This window comes from Netta rufina (assembly GCF_964035555.1).
Source record: "Netta rufina genome assembly, chromosome: 22".
NCBI classification, from domain to species: Eukaryota; Metazoa; Chordata; class Aves; order Anseriformes; family Anatidae; genus Netta; species Netta rufina.
In genome coordinates, this window is record NC_140146.1 from 4,674,745 (window position 1) to 4,693,236 (window position 18,492).

The 18,492-nt window shown below is 60.2% G+C and overlaps 1 protein-coding gene across 5 annotated transcripts in view; it reads left to right on the plus strand.

Moving 5' to 3' along the window:
- The window catches only part of CASZ1 (castor zinc finger 1), a 204,861-nt gene that overhangs the window by 95,940 nt on the left and 90,429 nt on the right, over positions 1–18,492 (plus strand). For 4 of the 5 annotated variants that reach the window (XM_084300420.1, XM_084300419.1, XM_084300418.1 and 1 more), the window contains one exon: positions 14,235–14,320. Coding sequence is in view for 1 of the 5 variants with exons in the window: in XM_084300423.1 (XP_084156549.1) it covers positions 14,317–14,320 (4 nt within the window). In the remaining 4 variants the exon portion in view is untranslated. The remainder of the gene's footprint in view (positions 1–14,234; positions 14,321–18,492) is intronic. The other variant, XM_084300424.1, reaches the window with a different exon arrangement.

Consider the following 18,492-nt stretch of genomic DNA (forward strand, 5'->3'; position numbering starts at 1 on the left):
AAGCCCACCAAGGCCAAACATCCTCCTGGGGGGCTCAGGAGGCCGGGGGGAAGGCAGCAGGAGGGCGGCGGGAGCTGCAGCGGGGCCGGGGAGCTGGGGAGGGAGGTGAGGTGTGGGGGGAGCCGCGGCTCCGAGCGGGGCTCCTGTGGTGTGCGGACAGGAGCTCCGGATCGTCTCCCCTCAGCGCCTGCTGTCCTTTAGCAGTCGGCCGGCACCATCAATCACACCCAGACACCATCAGGAAATGATTCCCAATCAATTATAATTGCTCTTCACCTACTTCCTGTATAAATCACCGATGTTTTACTGCAGATGCCAATGAAACAGGGGAGCGAGAGTCTCTTCCCTCAACTTTCTGCGTGCGCCAGGCCCACCCACCGCGTTCCTCGGGATGGCCCTGCCAGGCTGCGGAACAGCAGGTGATTGGGATGTGAAAGCACTGGCAGGTTTTATTGCTCCTCCGAGCGAGGACGGAGGGGAGGAGGCGGCGGCTGCGAGCTCTCCGCGTCCCCGGGATCCGTCGGCAGGTGGGGAGAGGGGCCGCGAGGCAGAGTTCCCTGTTCAAGCCCCCGATCCTGCTGGAGCAGGTCCCAAGGGAGCTAATTTCCCAAGGGGATCCCTGCTGGAGGTGGCCATGCCGGTGTCCTCACTTTTTTTGTTGGTTCTTTTCCTCCTGCCTCTCTTTAATGGCTCCTTGTCCTTCGCCTCCCCCACGCTTGTTTGCTGTTCAGGGAGAGGCGCCGCGGCGCCCGGAGCTGGGTTTGAACCCGGGCACGAGCCCTGGGTCGGGCAGCAGAGACCAAACTCCGCTCAAATTCAGGGTATCAAAACCTCACGAGCTCTTCTGAATGGGATGGGCCATCTTTGGGGAGGTTCAAGGCTGAAATACCCCCTGGGGTATCTCAAAACACCCAAATTCAGCACCGAAAAACTGCACTTGGATGTAGAGGGGCAGGGAGCCAAGGAAGGAGAGCTGCTGGGGCAGCACGGATGGAGAGGAGGGGAGCGAGGGGGGCTCAGACTGGGGGCAAGGCGTGCGTGGACGTGGGCACGAAGGGCTGGGGGAGCCTGGCCGGGATCGAGCGCGCCGGGGCGGGTGCGGGCGAGCGACGGCAGCGACTTGCAGGCAGCTGATGATTTTATGGAGTCCTCAGAAGTCCAAAGTTATGTGTGTTTGTTAAGCGCCGTAACGCCGAGTTTATTTAATGTGGTTTTAACTGCCGCACGCTTTTATAAATCAAAATAATTAAAAATAATAAATTTGAAGGTTAAACAACAGCCTGCGCCGTGGCAAAGAGGAGAGAGCGTGGCTGCGGGCTGGGGCTGCGGGGAGGGAGTCAGGGGCTCCGCCGGCTGCCTGCAGTGGGGCCGCGGCGGGTTGCAGCCCGGAGCAGCGAGGAAAGGCAAGGCCAAAGTCCAGGCTGCGGCACGGCTCCGGCTTTTCACACCCCGTCCTGGCCAGCACGAGGAAAAGCCCTTCCGAGGGGCAGTGCAGATCTCCCATCTCCCTTTCTCTGGTTAAAAACACCTCCAGACTCCCGGCTTTGCCGGCCTCCTGATAGGATTTTCCGGCCGTCGATGCTCTTCTTGTTGCAGGGCATTTCTATCGATGCCACGTCTCAGCCTGTGTTATTTATGTGCTGCTCTCGAGGCTGTCCTGGGGTTTGGGGCAGCCGGACCCGACCCGGCCTCGCACCCTGACACCAGGCACCGAGAGGGACCCCTGTGGCATGGGCACCGTGCTGGGGACCCGGGGGCTGGCAGCAGCCCCCCCTGCTCTTTCCTGCTCACAAAGGGCACCCGGAGGCGCCTGGGCCGGGGCCGTGGAAGGTGCTGGAGAGCGTGTGTGTCTCTTTAAATGCTCTTTGTGTCAGCGTGATAAGGAATTTGATGGCTTTATCAGAAATACCAAAGCTTTATTTAGCAGGGTGAGGCGAGCGCCACTCGGCTCCACACAATCTGCTGATAAATTGGAGGAAAAAAAAAAAAAAAAAAAAAAAAAGAGGGAGCGGGGGGAGGAAAGTCTAAACTTTCCCTGATTGCACGTGGGAATGGCCCGGCTCCGGGCACCTTCCCTGCAGCCAGGCGGCGAGGCTGGGGTTGTGCGGGCGTCCTTGCTCAAGACCAGAGCTCTTGTGGGGGATCCAGGCAGCTCGTTTTCCCTCTTCCCATTTCCCATCCCATCTTCCTGTGTCCCTGCTGTCACCCAGCCATCTCCTGCATCCTCCCTTTGGCCAACAGCTGGCACACCACACGTGCCTTGGGATGTTGAGGCCCTCGGATTCCTTCCCCATCCCTCCATCCAAGGCAAGGCTGAGCAAGGAGCCTGGGGTGGATGGCCCCATCCTGGTGGCATTGTGTAATGCTCGTGCTGCTTTGCTTCCTGAAGGGCCAAGCCTTCACCTGGAGGTTAAATCCCAGCACTGGGGCTCCAGCCCCATGGGCTCCAGCCCCAGCTCTTCCAGCAGCTCCCTTGTGGATGTCTGCTGCCTTCTCCTTGCCCCATGAAGGGGCTCCAGAGCAGCAGCCGGGCTCACAGCGGAGCAAGGAGCAGCGTGCGGGGACTGCCCATGGCCACGGATCCACCGAGGTGAGGGATGTGCACGGCTGTGCTGAACCAAGGCTGCCCCATCCTGCAGCACGCGGAGAGGAGGCAGAGCCAGGCCCAGCGTTTCTCCTGCTCCGTGGTTATCATTAGCACATGACATCCATTATAGATCGTTACCATGTCTCGTTGTTCATCGCGTGCCTGCGAGCAGGCCACACACATTGGGACAATTCGGGGCCCTTCCTGATCTCGTGCCTCCACACCTTTTCTTTCCATCCTTCTGTTCATTCTTACTCCTCCTCTTTCCTTTCTCTCTTTCTTTTGATTCCTCCTCTCCCCTCGGCTTGCACGCACGCACACACACAGGCGCGCACACACACAGGGCCCGTTCACAGTTGGATCATCTGTTCTTGGCTCTCGCCCACATCTCTTTTTGATGTGGTTTCTGGAGGGTTTGGACCAAGTCCCCCATTTCTCTCTCTGTCATCAGGAAGCCTGCTGCAGCCTCTGATTCCAGCCGGATCTCGTTAACTCTCTCTTAGGAAACCTTGCCACCTACCAGAGCAAGCCCGAGCTGTAAGCCTGGCTGGAGAGGGGGGAGAGGGCTGGAGCTGCCCCAGGTTACAGCCCCGTGTGAAGCACTTTCAGGTGCAAAGCACTTTCAGCCATGCTCCCAGCCCAGGGCATCTTTTGGCTCGCTCCAAGCCCTGTTTGGTGTATTTCTGGCCCTGTAGCCCGCTCGTCTGAGCAGCACAGAGAGCGCCGCGGTCCCCGGGCAGCGCAGTGTGGGTCCCGCAGGCACTTTGTTCTCCTTGGAAGGCAGCATGGAGATGCCGTGGTTGTGCCTGCGTGAGGGCGAGCGGGCGCATTTCGAAGAGGCTTAGCAGCAATTAGGTTTTAAATGACCTCTCTTCTCCGGGAGGTTTTTCAGATCCCAAATCACTTTTGGGAAGAGAGGCTTTGCTGAGTGCTCCGTGTCTGATCTCCGCGGCGGCTGCAGCGCAGCTGGCTGCTCTCAGCAGTGCGTTGGAGTCCCCTGGGGGCTGCTGTTAATAGTTGTGCTTTCAGCACGGAGCCAGTGGATGGGACAGGGGACAGAGGCAGGGACGCAGCCCTCCCCGCTCAGCACCCTTCCTGCCGCTCCGCTCCGCTCCGGTCCCGTTGAGGCGGTGCCAAAGCTTTGGCCAGCCTCAGTCCAGAGCAAACATTTTCAGGCAGGTCAGTTCCAGGGTTGGGGATGGGATTTGGAAGGAAAGACCCGGGAGAGGGTTTGCTGTGATAAAACGGGGAGGGAGGCGAGAGTTAGATTGCTTTGGGCATGGGTAATGGGGCATGGAGACCTCGCTGACTCAGCCGGCGCTGCGAACTGTCCCGGTCACTCGAGCAGCGGCCGCTTGGCCTCGTGTCTGAAACCAGCCCATCATCTCGGGTGGCTCCCCGGCAGGCTGGTGGCCCTGCCACAAAGCATCTGCCAGGGCAGCGCTGAGCAGCCCGTGCTGGCCGGGAGCTGGGGACCGAGGGGCTCGGACCCCTGGCTGCCCACACAGCTCAGCATCGAGCCGGGGAGGGTGCTCCTCGGGGCTGCCCAGAGCCACTCCGGGCACGCAGCCCCTGGGCAAACTTTGCATTCACTGCTGCCTGGGATCCTGGACCAAATGTGCTCCTTCCTAAAAGGAAAATGGGAACAGAACGGGGAGCAGAATGGGGAACAGCCTCGGGCTCCCCGGCCGTGGGGCTGGGGTGCTGGGACGGCAGAGCTCCTCCCCGAAGCCGGCTAATAGAAATCAGTCCTGATTAGGATTAGTCCAGCCAGCACTGAGCTGGCAGGCTGATAATCTAATAAAAATTCCCAGGATTGGTTTACTCTGGGGAGGATTTGCGCTGGACGCGGGAGGAGCAGGATTAGCCCAGCTGTGTGTGGGGAGGGAGGGCGGGCGCGGGTGGGCAGGGAGGCTGCCGAGAGGGTGGGGGCAGGCAGACAGACAGCAGGAGTAAGTGGAAGTGACAGGGTCAGAGCAGGCCTTTGTCCTGCAGCCTGATTAGAGAGTCTGCCCCCAGTTTCTTACACTTTGGGATGTTGTCGAACAAACCGGAGCTTAAATCTGTCAGAGCGCGGCAGAGATTGGAGTTGACGTCCCGGGAACATGTTCCTTGCTGTGCAGAAATCCAGGCCCTGCTGGGAAAAGGGAAAACGCCCGGCCCAGGCCCCTCGGAGCTGCAGGAGGAGATGCTGCTCCTGCGGGCAGCGTTGGGCAGCCCGACCCGTGCAGACGCCGAGGAGCACACGTTGCAGCCTTGCCCTGATCTTGGCAGCTCCGCACCCCCCTGGAGTCCCCCGGGGAGCTGCTGGGGGGCCTGGTGCAGTGCAGGGCACGCGAAGCAAAAGTCAGGGTAGCTCTGAAACGTGCGTGCCCAGTTCTGTGATTCTGAAGCAAAAACAGGGAGGGGAGAGAAGAAGAAGGAGTCAGAAGTTTTCAGCTAGATGCTGCACGAGACAATAGGTGGATTTTTCCCAGCTGTGTTCTAGGGCACGGTCTAAAGGTGTCCTGGCAGCCTGCTCTGGCGTCCTCGGCTGTGGTGCTCAGTGCAGGGAGGAGAGAAAAGAGCTCCACAGTCTGCTCGACTCATCCTTTAGCTCCCTCTGACTCCCTTCTCCTCCCCTTCGGATCATCCAGGCTGCCTCTTCTGTTCCTTGCCTGGGAAGTCCATCGCGAAACGCCAGCCTCTTTGAACTCATCCCATCCCCGTGGGGACGCAGCAGTCGGAGGAGGACCTTGTTCCTCGGGGGGAGTCCTGCCTGGAGCAGGGGAACCAGGACAGGCACCCCTGGTGTTGAGGGGCACGAGGCAGGGGCTGCACAGGATGCAGACCCCCCTGAGCCTGAACTCCGCAGGGAAATTAGGGAAATGCCCTCACGGCTCTGGAGGTTGCAGGTTGTGCGAGTTGGGTTTTTTTTTCCCTTTAACAGCCGCAGCTGCCGTGGCTGGGTTGGAGCCTTTCCATCTGAGGGCCTCTGTCCGTGGGCCAGCATCTGAAAAGCTGCAGAGTCTGGTAGCTGCTCGGGTGGTGCCCTCCAGCCATCGGCCCTCACCCCCAAAAAGCAAGCGAGAAAAAGCCTCCGAGATGAGCCCGAGCTAACTAAATAACGAGAGCAGTGTCCTCTCCAGGCTCGGGTAGCTGCATATATGATTGTCAACTTGATGAAATCCCCCCGGATGTAATGAGCTGATTTTCTGCTGTTAATATTGCATCTGCTGATGAAGGATTCGTTAGGATAATGGAACGAAGCTAAAATATAAATGACTCGCTGTCAAGAAGCAGCTTTTGCTTGTGTTCTCCTGACAGTTCCCCGGCCATGGCGAGGGAGTTGTGTGTGCTCCGCACACGTCTGCGAGGTGTGCGCGGTGCTTCGGCCCTGCGTGTGCGGGGACACACGTGTCACAGCGGGCTCCCTGTGAGCTCACAGCCCGGGGAGCCTGGTGCCAGCGTGCCCGGACCCACCGGGGGCCAGGTCTGTGCCCCTGGGGAGCTGCCGACAGCGAGCAGAGGCCAGGGAGGGTCCTTGCTGTGCTGGTCTGGGGCTGCCCCTTGGGCTTGGGGCTGCACTTCACTCCTGCTCCTTCTTTTTGTAGCTGCCCCGTTCCTTTCTCCCGTGTGTTTGTTTGCAGAGCGGCGGTGTTTTCTTTCCAAACAAGAGAAAGCAGCACAAGCGCGCTAGGAAGCGAAAGCGCTCCCCGCTCGTAAAGCTTTTCGAAATGCAGAGTATTATTTTCCTTGACAAATGCAAAAAAGGTTTTGAGAAAGGCGCTCGTCTCGCCGCGGAGCCGTAATCTCACACCTGTGCCTGCAACCTCCGGGTCGCTCAGAGCGGGGGGCTCGCTGCTCCGTGCCCCAAATGCCACGGGACCCCCTCCCTCGCCAGGGCTGCGGGTGCTGGACCCTCGCCGTGGGATGTGCAGGGAGGGGAACCCAGGAAAATGTTTCCGAGCATCTTCGGCACCTCGGACTTTCCGTACACTTCCTAAAAGCATTAAGCGAAGCGTAGCGTTGCCAGCCCTTCATTTTACCCTACGCCTAAGGACATTCGGTGTTTTCCCTCCAAGTCTGTGTTTCTGGACACAGGAGGCCGAATGAGAATCTCAGCTTTCATTATTTGTTTGTGTGTGTGTTTTTTTTTTTTTTTTTTTTTTTTTTAATCGCATTTCTAGCTCTTCTGATTACCAAGGAGGAAAAAAAAAAAAAAAAAAGAATGAAAACACGAACTGTAATGGCTCAAAAATGAAATTAAAAAAGGCCCTGCTTTCCATTATTATTTTTCAAATCACATTTTTAGCCAATAACGCCGGGGATCGGAGCGGTGATTTTTTTTTTTTTTAATAGCTGGAGCTGACACTGGGGGCTGCGATGCTTCTCCCGAGGTGTGAGGCCGCGACGCCCCGGCCTCGTGCACACCCCGGGAGCGCGCTCGGGCCCCGCCTGGCCCCGCTCCCACTTTTGGGGAGTTCCTCTGGGTGCTCAGGGGCTGCTGGCGAGGAGCGGCGTGCTTTAATTGAATCGTTCTTTACAAAAGACCATGCATATAAATGAGGGGGGAGGGAGGGGAGGCACGGGAATACCGCGGTAGAAATTTTGCGTCAGAATATGTTGGGTGGAAAGCAGCGAAATCAAGGGTGTCCGTGGGGGGGTGTAGGCATCCGCATGGTGCTTTCCCAGCCCTGCTCGTGGAAACACTTCTTCTCTTCTCTCTCTCATCCCAAACCTGATGTGGAGGAACGTTTCCAACTCAAGTCTGGCTTAAAAAGTCTGGCCGTGCCTCTGGCTGGAGGGGCTGGGTGCAATTATGGCCTGCCCCGGCCCCCAGGAACCCGTAAAGAAGCCTCCTTGCATCAGGATTTCCTCTGGCGAGCCAGAAAAGGCAAAGTGGGGACACGCAGCAGGGGATGGGAGGTACCCCCGGTGGGAAGGTGGGGCAGGAGAGGTGGGGAGCCCTTCGTGCCCAGCACAAGCTGTAAAGCCCTGGGCGCGTGGGGGAAGCTGGTGACCAGCAGCAGTTCCTCGCAGCTGTATCACAGCCAGTCCTGGCAACCCCAAGTCACGAGCTGGGCTCCAGAAACGTGAGCTCATCCCAGAAGTTTGGAGACGGAGCAGGGAATGCCCAAGGCTGCGGCGTTCCCGGCCTCGCTCTCCGAACCCTTCGCTGCTTCTGGGCTTCTCTCTGCCTTGGCGAGGGGGCGGAGGCGGGCAGGGAGCTGTGACCAGCGGCCCTCCTGGCATCCCCGAGGCTTTTTGTGCTAGGGGCAGGGAGCCAGACCCCGAGCCAGCATAGAGCAGCCCTGCTCCCTGCCTCACACCCACTCGGGCTCTGCTCCCAGCCTCGGGAAGCTCTTTTGAGGAATTTGATTGCAAATTCGGGCGCTGCTGGGCTGCGACAGCGCGGTGCTGCCAGAGGGACCTGGCCTCGGGCAGGCTCCACCTGCAGTGAGCATCCTTGGGGAGATCACAGCCCCCCCATGACATTTTTCCCCATTTTTCCCCATTTTCACCCCCATCCAGGTCCCCAAGAGCCCCGCCAGCCCCCGCACCCCTTCCCACAGGCCAGGTCTCCCGGGCCAGCGCCTGGCGCGTATCGGCGTGTTTCTGTGTGTCAGGCTGATTTTTTTTTTTCCTGGGGTCCCCTGCTTCATCATTATCTTAATCACTGTTGTGTTAAGTTTCATGCTTCCTTTGACCTTTATTTTCGGCCTGGTTATGCTGTTTATCTGCCTCTGACACTTGTCCCCTGGTGCTATTGCCAGGGAAACCCAGCGCAGAGGCCTTTCCCTTTTCCCCCCACCCCCTTGTCCCTTTCTGTTCAATTTTTTTTTTTTCTTTCCTCCTTTTTCTTTTCTTTTTTTTTTTTTTTTTTTTTTTTTGTCTTTTAACATGGTTTTCCTAAAAAGTTTTTTAATCAATCAAATTCGAGGCAGAAAATAGGCTTGGTCACGCCTGGTCCTTGGGTCGTGTGACACTCACTCAGGGTCCTGACAGCTCCTCAAAAGGGGCGCAGGGGCCGGGGGGGCCGGCAGCGCGTTTCCCCAGGAAAGGCCCCGTTTCCATGGCGCTGCCCCCACCTCCCCACCGCCCCCCGGCCCCGAGCCCTCGGCCCCGCACCCGGGGCGCTGGGAAGCGCTCGTGCCCTTGGGGGGGCCGGCGGGGGCCTGGGCCTGGCTGACAGCTGCCGGGGTTCTTCTCCGCCACCGCAGCTCGCGGGGAGCCAGCGGGAGCGACGGGCCGTGCCCCAGGGCCCCCGCCAGACCCGCATAATCAGGGGCTTTGCACAAATGCCCCATTTTTCATCCCCGGCTCCGGCGGTTTGCGCCGAGAGGGACGGGAGATCCCGGGCGCCGCGTGCGCCTCGCCAGCCCGCGGTCGCTTCTCCCTCTCGTCCCCCTGCTTCCTTCGCTCCCGTCCCGCCCCGGGACACCCCGTCCCCTTCTGCCGCCTCCAGCCGGGCATCAAAACCCTTCCTTTACCCCTCCTTGCTCCAAAAACTCTCTTCTTGTCCCCAAAACTCTCTTCTCCCACTCCCTCCTGGCCGCCGTTTCCCCTCCAATCCCTCCAGCCCCCCCCCATGCCCTCTCCAGTCCTCCATTTACGCACGGTCTTTCTCTCTCTCTCTCTCTCTGTCTCTTTTTTTGTAATTAATGATTAGTTTTAATTGGTTTACTTAGGCAGCCTGACAGCAAATTAGCAGGAGCCGGCCCAAGGCTGCCGAGTGCCAGGTTTGGGGACTGCGGGCAGGTGGGGGGCAGGAGGTGGGGTGGGCTCCACACATCGCACCCGGGGCTGGCGGTGCCAGGAGCACGGCGGTGACACTCGGGGCTGCCGTGTCCTGTCCCTCTGGATCCAGAGGTGGCCAAAGGCAACAAGAGCAACAAGCTGCGGGGTTTCCTCCGGGATGGGGTTGGCTTTGGGATAGGGTTTCCTCCAGGTTGGGGTTCCTCCAGCATGGTCTCCGTGCCTTTCCACCTCCCCGTGCACCCGTTCTCCTCTTCTTTTTTGCATCATCTCCGTTGGGATGTGTTGGGCTCTGCTCAACAGGTGTGGGATGAGGGCAGCGGGGGGCAGCGATGGGTTCCCCCATGCCTGGGGAGCCACCAAGCAGGCGGCTTCACCCCGTGCTAAAGGCAGGTAACGGGGAGGGGTGGGAAGGCAAAGGGGGGGCTTTGCTCTTTTCTTCCTTCGCCGTGATTTCCCTTCGCTTTGCTTTTCTTTTCTTTGCCTTTTTTATAGCTCCCATTTTTCTTCTTTATGAGAGGCGAACGGCAGGGTTCTCCCAGGGCTGGGAAGAGCGCTCGGTCCCAGGCTGCTCCCAGCCAGATGGAGGGGAAGGAAGGGAAGGGAAGGGAAAGGGGGGCAGCGGGCCCGTAACCCTGGGGGAGAGCTGGGGTGAACGAGGACTGGGATGGAGCCCGGGGCGGTGAGCAAGTTTGGGAGCAGCGGGCAGACCCTGACCTATTTGGGATGCCCACTGCCCTCATCTTCAGCACGAAACTTTGCTGGCAGCCCCAACTGGATGGATGCAGGGGCCACCATGGGGACGTTCCTGTGCTCTGCTGTGCCCCCGAGGGAGGCCGTGAGCTCCTCCCAGCATCCGTGCCCGGCCAGGGCCCACGCTGGCACAGCCCCGCTTGGTGCTCAGCTGCGAGTGTAAGGCCAGGAGTTGTGTTGGGACAGCCCGGCCCCTTCCCCAAACACCCCCCTGTGTGAAGCTCACCCCGGTGGAGGTGCTGGTGGTGCCTGCAGGGACTGGTGCTCGTGGCCCCCCTGCCTTGGGGGCCGGTCCCAGGGCTCGCTCCTGCCCTGGCCGTGTCGGGACGTGCTGCTCTGCACACCCATGGCCAGGTGTCGCTCCCCAGCCCTGGTGTGGCCCTGAAGAGGCCCTCACGTGGCTTTGGCAAGGCTTTGGGCCTCAGCTGAGCTTTGGGCTTCTCCAGAGCAAGGCGAGGGATGTGTCTGACTCCTCCGGGGGAGGGACAGAGGGTGCAGAGCACCTGCTAGGAGAGGCTTGGGGTCTCCTGGCTCATTTCACTCCTGTGTGATCTTGGCTTATCTCCACAGCTGCCGTCCCTGCAGTAGCAGGAGATGCGTTTTGAAATGCTGCAAAGCTTCCACGTGCGGAGTGCTTGGCAAGTCGGCTTTCCTGTCCCTTCCCACCCCTTGACCCTGTCCCTCAGGGAGCAGCTTTAGGACCTTCCACTCCCCGCTAGCTGCCCGCACTTGGCTGCACTCCTGTGAGCCAGAAGGGCTCGAGGAGCTGCCGTGGGCCAACGAGACCAGGACAGATGCAGCAGGGCCTGGCGATGAGCCCAGCTCCGTGCCATCCCTCTGTCACCCAGGTGTTATCCAGTGCCGAGGGGCGAGCCCTGCTCGCTCTCTGCCAGGTGAGGCTCGGGCCAGGCTTTGCCACAGCTCCTGCTAACGGGGTGGCACTCGGTGCAGCTCGAGGCCTGAGGAGCTCATCCTGCACGGCGTTTGCTGAGCTTGGTGCCTGTATGAGGCTGATGAGGACAGTTTTTATACTCAGTAGTGCCACTGGTGCCACTGGTTCAGAGGGAAACTGAGTCAGGGCGCACTCAGAGCACCAGCATCACCCCGCGTGGCGCGCTGGCACATCCCTTGGTGCCAAATCCGAGCGAGGGCAGCAGAAAGCAGCTCTGCCCCCTGCCCTGCCCCACTCCCCGCTCGGCCTTCAGCCTTCCTCTCCTCTTCCTCCCCAGCGCCCGCGGCCGAGCCGGCTCCTTTAAGGCGGGCGCGCGGGGGAATTGCACGGTGCCAGCCTGCGCTGCGAGCGCCGCTCCTGCTTCCCCCCCGGAAAGTTTCCTGCCCAATTGTTATGTGCGATCCGATCTGAAAGTTGCTCTCTAAGCTTCTTGTCACATTTTGACTTAATGAAGTGCAACTGGAGTGGGAATTGGGGTTCATCACGCCAGTCTCACTGCGCTCCCTTGTTGTCAGAAAACAGGGGCGGTTGGGGACCGTAATGCAACGCTGCAAGTCGTTATCATTCCGGTCAGTCTGTTTAACACAAAATTAAACAAAGAACTAATTAGTGCCTCATGAATTAATAAATGCGCAGTTGCCGGGTAGGAAGGGGAGGAAAGAAAAAAGGTTGTTGAAGGAAAGATACTGAAAAAGTCGAATTAGGATGTTGTGTCAAGGGGAAAAGAAGAAAAAAAAAAAAAAAAAGAAAAAGGAGCCCACTTTGGCAAAGAGTTTGGATCCGTTGGTTTCCCTGGAATAAGCTCCCTCCTCCTCCTGCTCCTCCTGCGTCCTGCTCGGCCGCTCCACGGCAGCTGCACTGAGGCGGGCACGGGGCTGAGCGAGGTCTGGATTTCTTCATGGTGCTCCCAAGGAGCTGGAGCTGGGCTCGGCGGCCAGTGGCCGGCTGTAAACGTTTACCCCAAGAGCTCGGGGCCGAGGTGCGGGCTGGGAACCCTTCCCTGGGCACGGGGAGGCTGCGGGGACGGGGATGGCGAGCGGCTCCTCTCCATCCCAGCACCGGGAAGCCCATTTTTTTTGGCGGAGAGGGCAGTGGGGACGTGTGGGGTTTGTCCCCTTCCAGCTCAGGAGGGAGCCGCGGGGTCTCCGTGGCTCGGGGGCAGCCGGAGCAGGTGTCGGGGAGGAGGCGAGGAGGCAGGGGCAGCGGTGGCAGCGCGCTGCTGGATGTCCTGCAGAATTCGAGATTGTCCCCGGGGCAGCGTGTAATCGGGGATTAGCGATGCCCCGCGGCGCTCCCCCAGCCCTGCACCTCACCAACGTGGGGAGGAGAGCGCGGGGCAGCCGGGGCCTTGCACCCACACCGTGTGTGTGCCCACCCGTGGGTGCCGTGCCGTGCCGCGCCGTGCTGCGAGCAAGAGGGCTCTGCTCTGGCGCATTGTCAGGCTGGGAAGCAGGCAGAGCTGGGGGAGGGAAGAGTCCATCCTTAAGAGGACATGTCAAGTACAATTAGCGTTATCTGTCTAAATATGTACTGGGAACACAGAATACAAGAGGAGGCCTGGCTGGCTTTAATGGAGACATATGCAAGGTCATATTGCCTCATACAATCCCCCAATCTGATTTGGGGATTACACATTCTAAGTAAATTGGCGTTATTCCTCTTGCATCATTGATAAGCTGCGGCCGAAAGAAGGGGAGTAAAAAAAAAAAAAAAAGGAAAAAAAAAAAAAAACAACAATTAAAAACTCCAACCCAAGAATTGACCGTGCACAGGGGTGAGGGAGCAGAGCCCGGGAGGAGCTGGGGAAAGGGGGGACAAAAGGGAGAGAGCAAAAAGGAGCACGACGGGATGGAAAGAGCAAGCAGGAGAGAACAAAAGGAAGAGAAAGGTGGCAAGGACGGAGGGTGCCCGGCCGGGAGAAGGATCCCGAGCTGGGGAGCTGCGAGTCCTGCCCTCAGCCTGCCCAGCCCTGGGGTTTGAGCAGGAGGCAGCTGGTTGTGCATCTTCAAAACCTCGGGGGCTGCCTCTGCTCCACGGCCATGCGCCCGCCAGGGCTGTGCCAGCAGCTCCTGCCCGCTCTGGGTCCCGGCCAGCACCCTGCAGCTATCTTGGGCGCAGCGCTGGCACCGGGCAGCAAGGTCCCTTGGGACAGGGACAGGCAGCGGGGCAGCACAGAGCTCCCCCAGCCACCTCCCCGTCACTTCCACCCTCTGTGGGTGTCCCCGGGGGGCTGAGCGGGTCACACACCGTGCCAGAGCCAGGGCTCCTGGGTGCACGGCTCCCCGTGCCTGACCTCGGGCCGGTTTTTCATTTCGCTGCCACGTCGCGGGCACTTGTGACAGCTGTTTGGGTGCAGCCTGGCACTGCAGAGACAGCGGGGCAGGGCCAGGAGCCCTCAGCACGCGGCGTGAAGCCCCCCCTGCTCCCTGCCACCTTCCCTGGGAGAGGGAAGTCCCTGGCTGGCTGCTGTGGCACCGTCCTCCCCCGGGGCGAGCTCTCCTCCCACCCTGCTGTGCAGGATAACCCCCTCCGGAAGTCTCACGGCACGGCTTTTATGCTCTGTCACATTTTTGGAACATATGGTTTTAAATAATTCAATTTACTTTTCATGTGTTTTGCTGCGACTTTTTTTTTTTTTTTTTCTTTTCCCCTGTCCCTTTTTCTCTTCCCTCCTCGCTCTCCGCCTTCTCGGGGAAGGAAGGAGGAGGGGATGGGGGAGCTCAGAGCCTCGGGACCCTGCCCTGCACCCCCTTGCTTTGTGCCCCCCAAATTACAGGAGGGAGGCTGCCCACCGGGCTGGTGAACCTCTGGGGGTCAGCAGGGGAAGGGGGAGGGCTGCGAAGGGAATAATTTGGCACGGAGCAGAGGGCCCCCTTGGCTGCGTGGGTGCTGAGCAGCACCAGGGCTGCCGTGGTGCCTGGGGAGCAGGACCCCGGCTGCTACAAGCTGCTCCCTCTCTGCTAAATCGTGCCCAGCCCTCGCCAGGTGCCTCCTGTGCCATGAAACACTGGAGCACCGGGTGTCTCGTGGCGTGCACGGCGCTGCACGGTGCGGCCAGGAGCAGCAGGGCACTTGGGGATGTGCGGGTGCCCCGTGCTGGCCCCTCTGGGGTGCTTGGGGCTTTTTTGGGGTATGGCTATGGGTTGGGTGTGCCTTGGGTGGTAGCTGTGTGCATTAACCACCTCCTTTCTCTTCCCTCCCCAGGATGAAGTGAATTTAGAGCTAAAAACCAGGCAAGAAACCAGGCCTTGAAACCTCCGAAAGGTAGGAGAGACTTCAGACTGCAATGGGTATGTCACTACGCCCTCCTGGGTTCTCTTTTCCTCTGCGTGTCTCTCACACTCCATGCTCTGCTCCGCGGCCGTGTCTGCACTGGAGCTTCTGGGACTCGCCCTGCGTCACTTGGAAGGAGGGACGCAAAGAGAAGAAGGTCTAATGCAGACACGGCCCCTGTGTGTCCTAATCCCGTCCTTGTCTTTGCACGGCAGTTGTTCTGGGCACCCCATTTTGTCATTTTGGGTTTTCCTCCACATCCTCCCCGCTGCCTCTGTCTGGTGAGGAGCGTGCGGCTTCGTGTCCATCCGTGCAGGGTGGTGGGAGGTGGAGAGGGGCTGGTCAGGGGATGGATGTGGTCTGCCCGCCGTCAGGTTTTGCTGAGCTCGGTTCACACACACAGGTTCAGGCGGCGATGCGCGCGCTGCCCTGCTCATCTGGCAGGTTTTTATCCAGTCCCCCTGCGGCAGCTCCGTGTCTCCAGCAGAGGCCTGACTTCTCCGGGCTTCCCCTTACCTGCACCCCGTGTGACCTCAAAACCCAACAAGTTGGGGGCTCTAGGGCTGGCTGCTGGCTTGGTGCTGGATAAGACTCGGGCTGGAAGGGGATCTCCTCTCTTCCAACCCTCGTCTCCACGTGCTAGGTGGGTCCCTGTGCCACCTGCTGAGCAGTCCCCACCCCTCCCCACTGCCTTCATCTGCCAAGGCTCTCCTCTCCCACAGCCCCACTCCTAGTCCAAGCACCAAGACAAGTCCAGGACGAGGCCAGTGGGGACGTGGCAGTGGTTTGGGGACGCTGGGCGTGCTCTGCCCTCGGGGACATCACCCTGGGGGCACCAGGAGCGCTCCCCGTGTCCGCACCCACAGCATCCCCGTGGCCGCGGGGACCCCCGGTCCTGCACAGGGAGCTGTGGGGCTGGGACCAAGCGGGATCAGAGGGGCTGGGGCTGCCTGGGGGCCCCGAGCCGGGCCGGGCAGTGTCAGAGGTGACCGGTGGAAGGCCAGTGTTATGTAAATACTGCTGCTGTAACACGGGGGCCTGAATGGCCCCGCGCGTCCATCCATCATCGCTGGGGAACAGAAGCCTCCCTGGGAGCACGGGGGGCCGGCAGCGCGGGGCGCGCAGACACAGGCAGCATGTGCCCCGCTCATAAACTGTTTGTTTTCTTTTTGTCTCTGGCGTTTCGGGACGCCCCGCTGAGAGCAACGCTCGGTTTTGTCCTCGCAACCTCTCCCCCAGCCTCCCCCCTCACCCCCCCAGCCCCGCCAGCCCTTCCTTTTCCTCCCTCCTTCTCCCCTAACCCGTAAAAAAAAAAAAAAAAAAAAAAAAAAAAAAAAAAAGAGGGGGGAAGGAAAAAAAAAAAAAAAGAAAGTCCCCTGTTCACATTGCGGCTTCTTTCTCTGACTTCAAAGGCTCCCCATCATTGTTTGGGATCGGCAGGCAGTGGCCCTGAAAATCACAGCCGGGCACAGTGTAGGTCAGCGCCGAGCGCCATGCTCCGAGCGCTGAAAGGAGCAGGCAGATTCTTCCCTTTTCATGCTTCACAACCCTGGTTACAGCGCTCGGCCTCGCCCGCGTGCGCCTTGCTGCGTGGCTATTCTTGCTCTTTTCTCTTCCTTTTCCTCCCTCCCTCTCTTTCTCTCTCAGTCCCTTACTCCTCCGTCCATCCGCTGCCGTTCTGCCCTCTCCTGTGCCCGACCTCACTCACTTTGGGCACTTTCTTTCCTTCCTCCCATCACATTTCTTTCTCACACACTCTTTCTGGGCACAGCTCTGCTTCCTTCCCCCTTCTCCCTCTCTCTTCGGTGCTGTTTTTACACGATTCCCTCTTTTCTTCCTCCCTTTCCCCTCTCCTGCGGATCAGGCTGGAGCCTGCCTTCCACGCGCTCGCCCTCCCCGCTCAGCAGCAGCCTTCCTCTGACATTTGCCCGCGTTTCTCCCCCCGCGATATCTCACGCACTGTGCCCTGTATTGCTGAGGTTCCGTAATCTGCGGATTAGCCCCAGACAGCCCCGTCCTCCCCTCAAGGTGCAAGCCGCCCGCTCTCATGCGCAACGGGCGAGCGGGGAGGGGAGCGCGGCGCCTGCGGACGGAGCCAGCCCCCGAGCTGCCTCCAGGGCTTTGCTCTCCACCTGCGAGGAGCTGGCAGGAGGCAGCATCGCACCCCAGCGCCTGCAGCCAGGCACCGACTTCAGGGGGAAAGCAGAGGAAACGTTGGAGCCTCGTAGGTCTCCGCGTGGAACACGACGCCGGCGGTGCTGCTGGAGGGCAGAGCGAGGCAGGGGCTCCGCGAAGCAGCTCCAGCTCTCCCAGCAGCCATCCCAGCTCGCTCCCACAGCGGATTTCCCACCTCGTTGCACCAACACCAGGGCCAGGCGGTGACTCCCTGCCTGCCAGCAGCACCTGGGGCCCCTTTCCAGCGGGCTGTGCCCCCCTGGCCCCCGCCGGGGTACGGCCGCCCCGGCGGCACCGCCGGCGGTGCTTGTGCCTCTGGTGATTTGTGAGGTTGTTTTAATGGCGAGGAGCCCACCAGGACTTGTCTCTTGCTAAATAGGCATATTAAGGGACACTGCGGCAGGGGTTATAGAGTAATAATTTGTCCTAATGAGCCGGTGTCACGTTCTCCTCGGCGGGGCCGCGCGCGAGCGGGAGCCGCGGTGGGAAGGGGCCGCGCTCGCTGACCTGTCCGCACAGGTTAATGACGCTCGGTGCAGCCGGGGGCAGAGAGCAGGGGCTGGGGCCAGCCAGAGCCACGGCTGGGGCCAGCAGGGAAGGCTGGGGCTGTCCCCTGGGCTGCGCGCCCTGGGACGAGCAGGACGGGTGGCAGGGTGGCAGGACGGGCTGGGCATCAACTGTTGGAGCAGCGCTGTGCACGCTGCAGAGGGCAGGAAGAAGCAGAACGGGGAATTCTTGTCCCTGAGGACCTCTGTACCCTGTCCTCGCAGGGCAGGACACGGCCGTGGCCACCCAGCACCTCTCCAGCTACAGCACAAGCCCCGTGCGCCCTCTTCTTCCTCCTCCCACCCGCCTTGCCTCGCTCCTCTCACCCCCCGCTTCTCTTTGCTTTTCTGTCTCCGTCTCTCTCCCTTTCATCTACTCGGAAGGCTTTACTCTACTTCCTTGTCACCCTAATTGATTGCATTAACCTTTCAGCGTATTGGATTTCCCCAGCACCGTGCAGAGAGCACTGTGCAATATGCTTATAATCTGGGCTGTAATGGACAGGGAGCAGTCAACGAGCCCCTGCTCCGGCGGCTTCTGCTGACAACTTCTCGGGGAGGGCAGAGGGAGCGCGCCCACGGGCACGGCCCCGCCATGGGGTGGCACTGCCAGCGTGCAAGGACCCAGCTTTCGGGGAGGTCCTGCTGGGGGAGCAGGAGGAGAGGGGCTGCTTTGCCCCCATTCCTGGGGTTTTGCCTTGTTTCCGAGCTCCCCTTCCTCCCCCTGCAGCCTCGTGCTGAATGCGCGGGGCTGCGCGCCCAGGCACTTGTTGCTGCTTGCAGGGTGAGAAGGCAATGTCCTGATGTCCTGGAACCTGGGGGCTTCCCCACCGTGTCTGCCGTAGCTTTTCCCGTTAATTTTAGTGGATGTGGACTGGGGGAAGATGGACACTGCCCTGGGGGTTTAAAGATGGGAAGGCAGGAGCGTTGTGCCCGCGCCAGGCAGCAGCAGGGTGCAGGGATCAGGAGGCAGAAGCCCTGAGTTACATCTCGGGCTTGGCCTCAGGTAAATCCTTTCACTTCTGGCACCTCATTTCCCCCGGGATGGCAGAGCAGGGCCCTTTGCACCGTGCAACCTGCTGCGGGAGAGCGGCTGCAGGGTGATGCCACCGAGTGTCACTGCTCGCCCTGGCTGTGAGGCAGCCAACAAACCCGCAGGAACGAGCACCCGTGGGGGTTACAGGCAGGTGGGCAGCTGAAGGAGCTGCAGCATCTCCTGCAAGGTGGAGAGATTCCACCCCGGGGCTGCTCAGTGCTGGTGTTTGCAAACTTTGCAGGGTCCCGGGCACACAGGGCAAGGGGTCAGGCTGTGTGGGGCAGGTGGGGTAAGCTCCCGCTTTCTTCCTGCTTTTCTGGGGAGAAAGGAGGAAAGGCAAGAGCCAAAGAGAGGAAAAAAACTTTATTCCAGGTGATCATGCCGAAAAGTGGGAGGCTCCATACAAGCCAGGAGGAGGTAGCCGAGGGGAGGG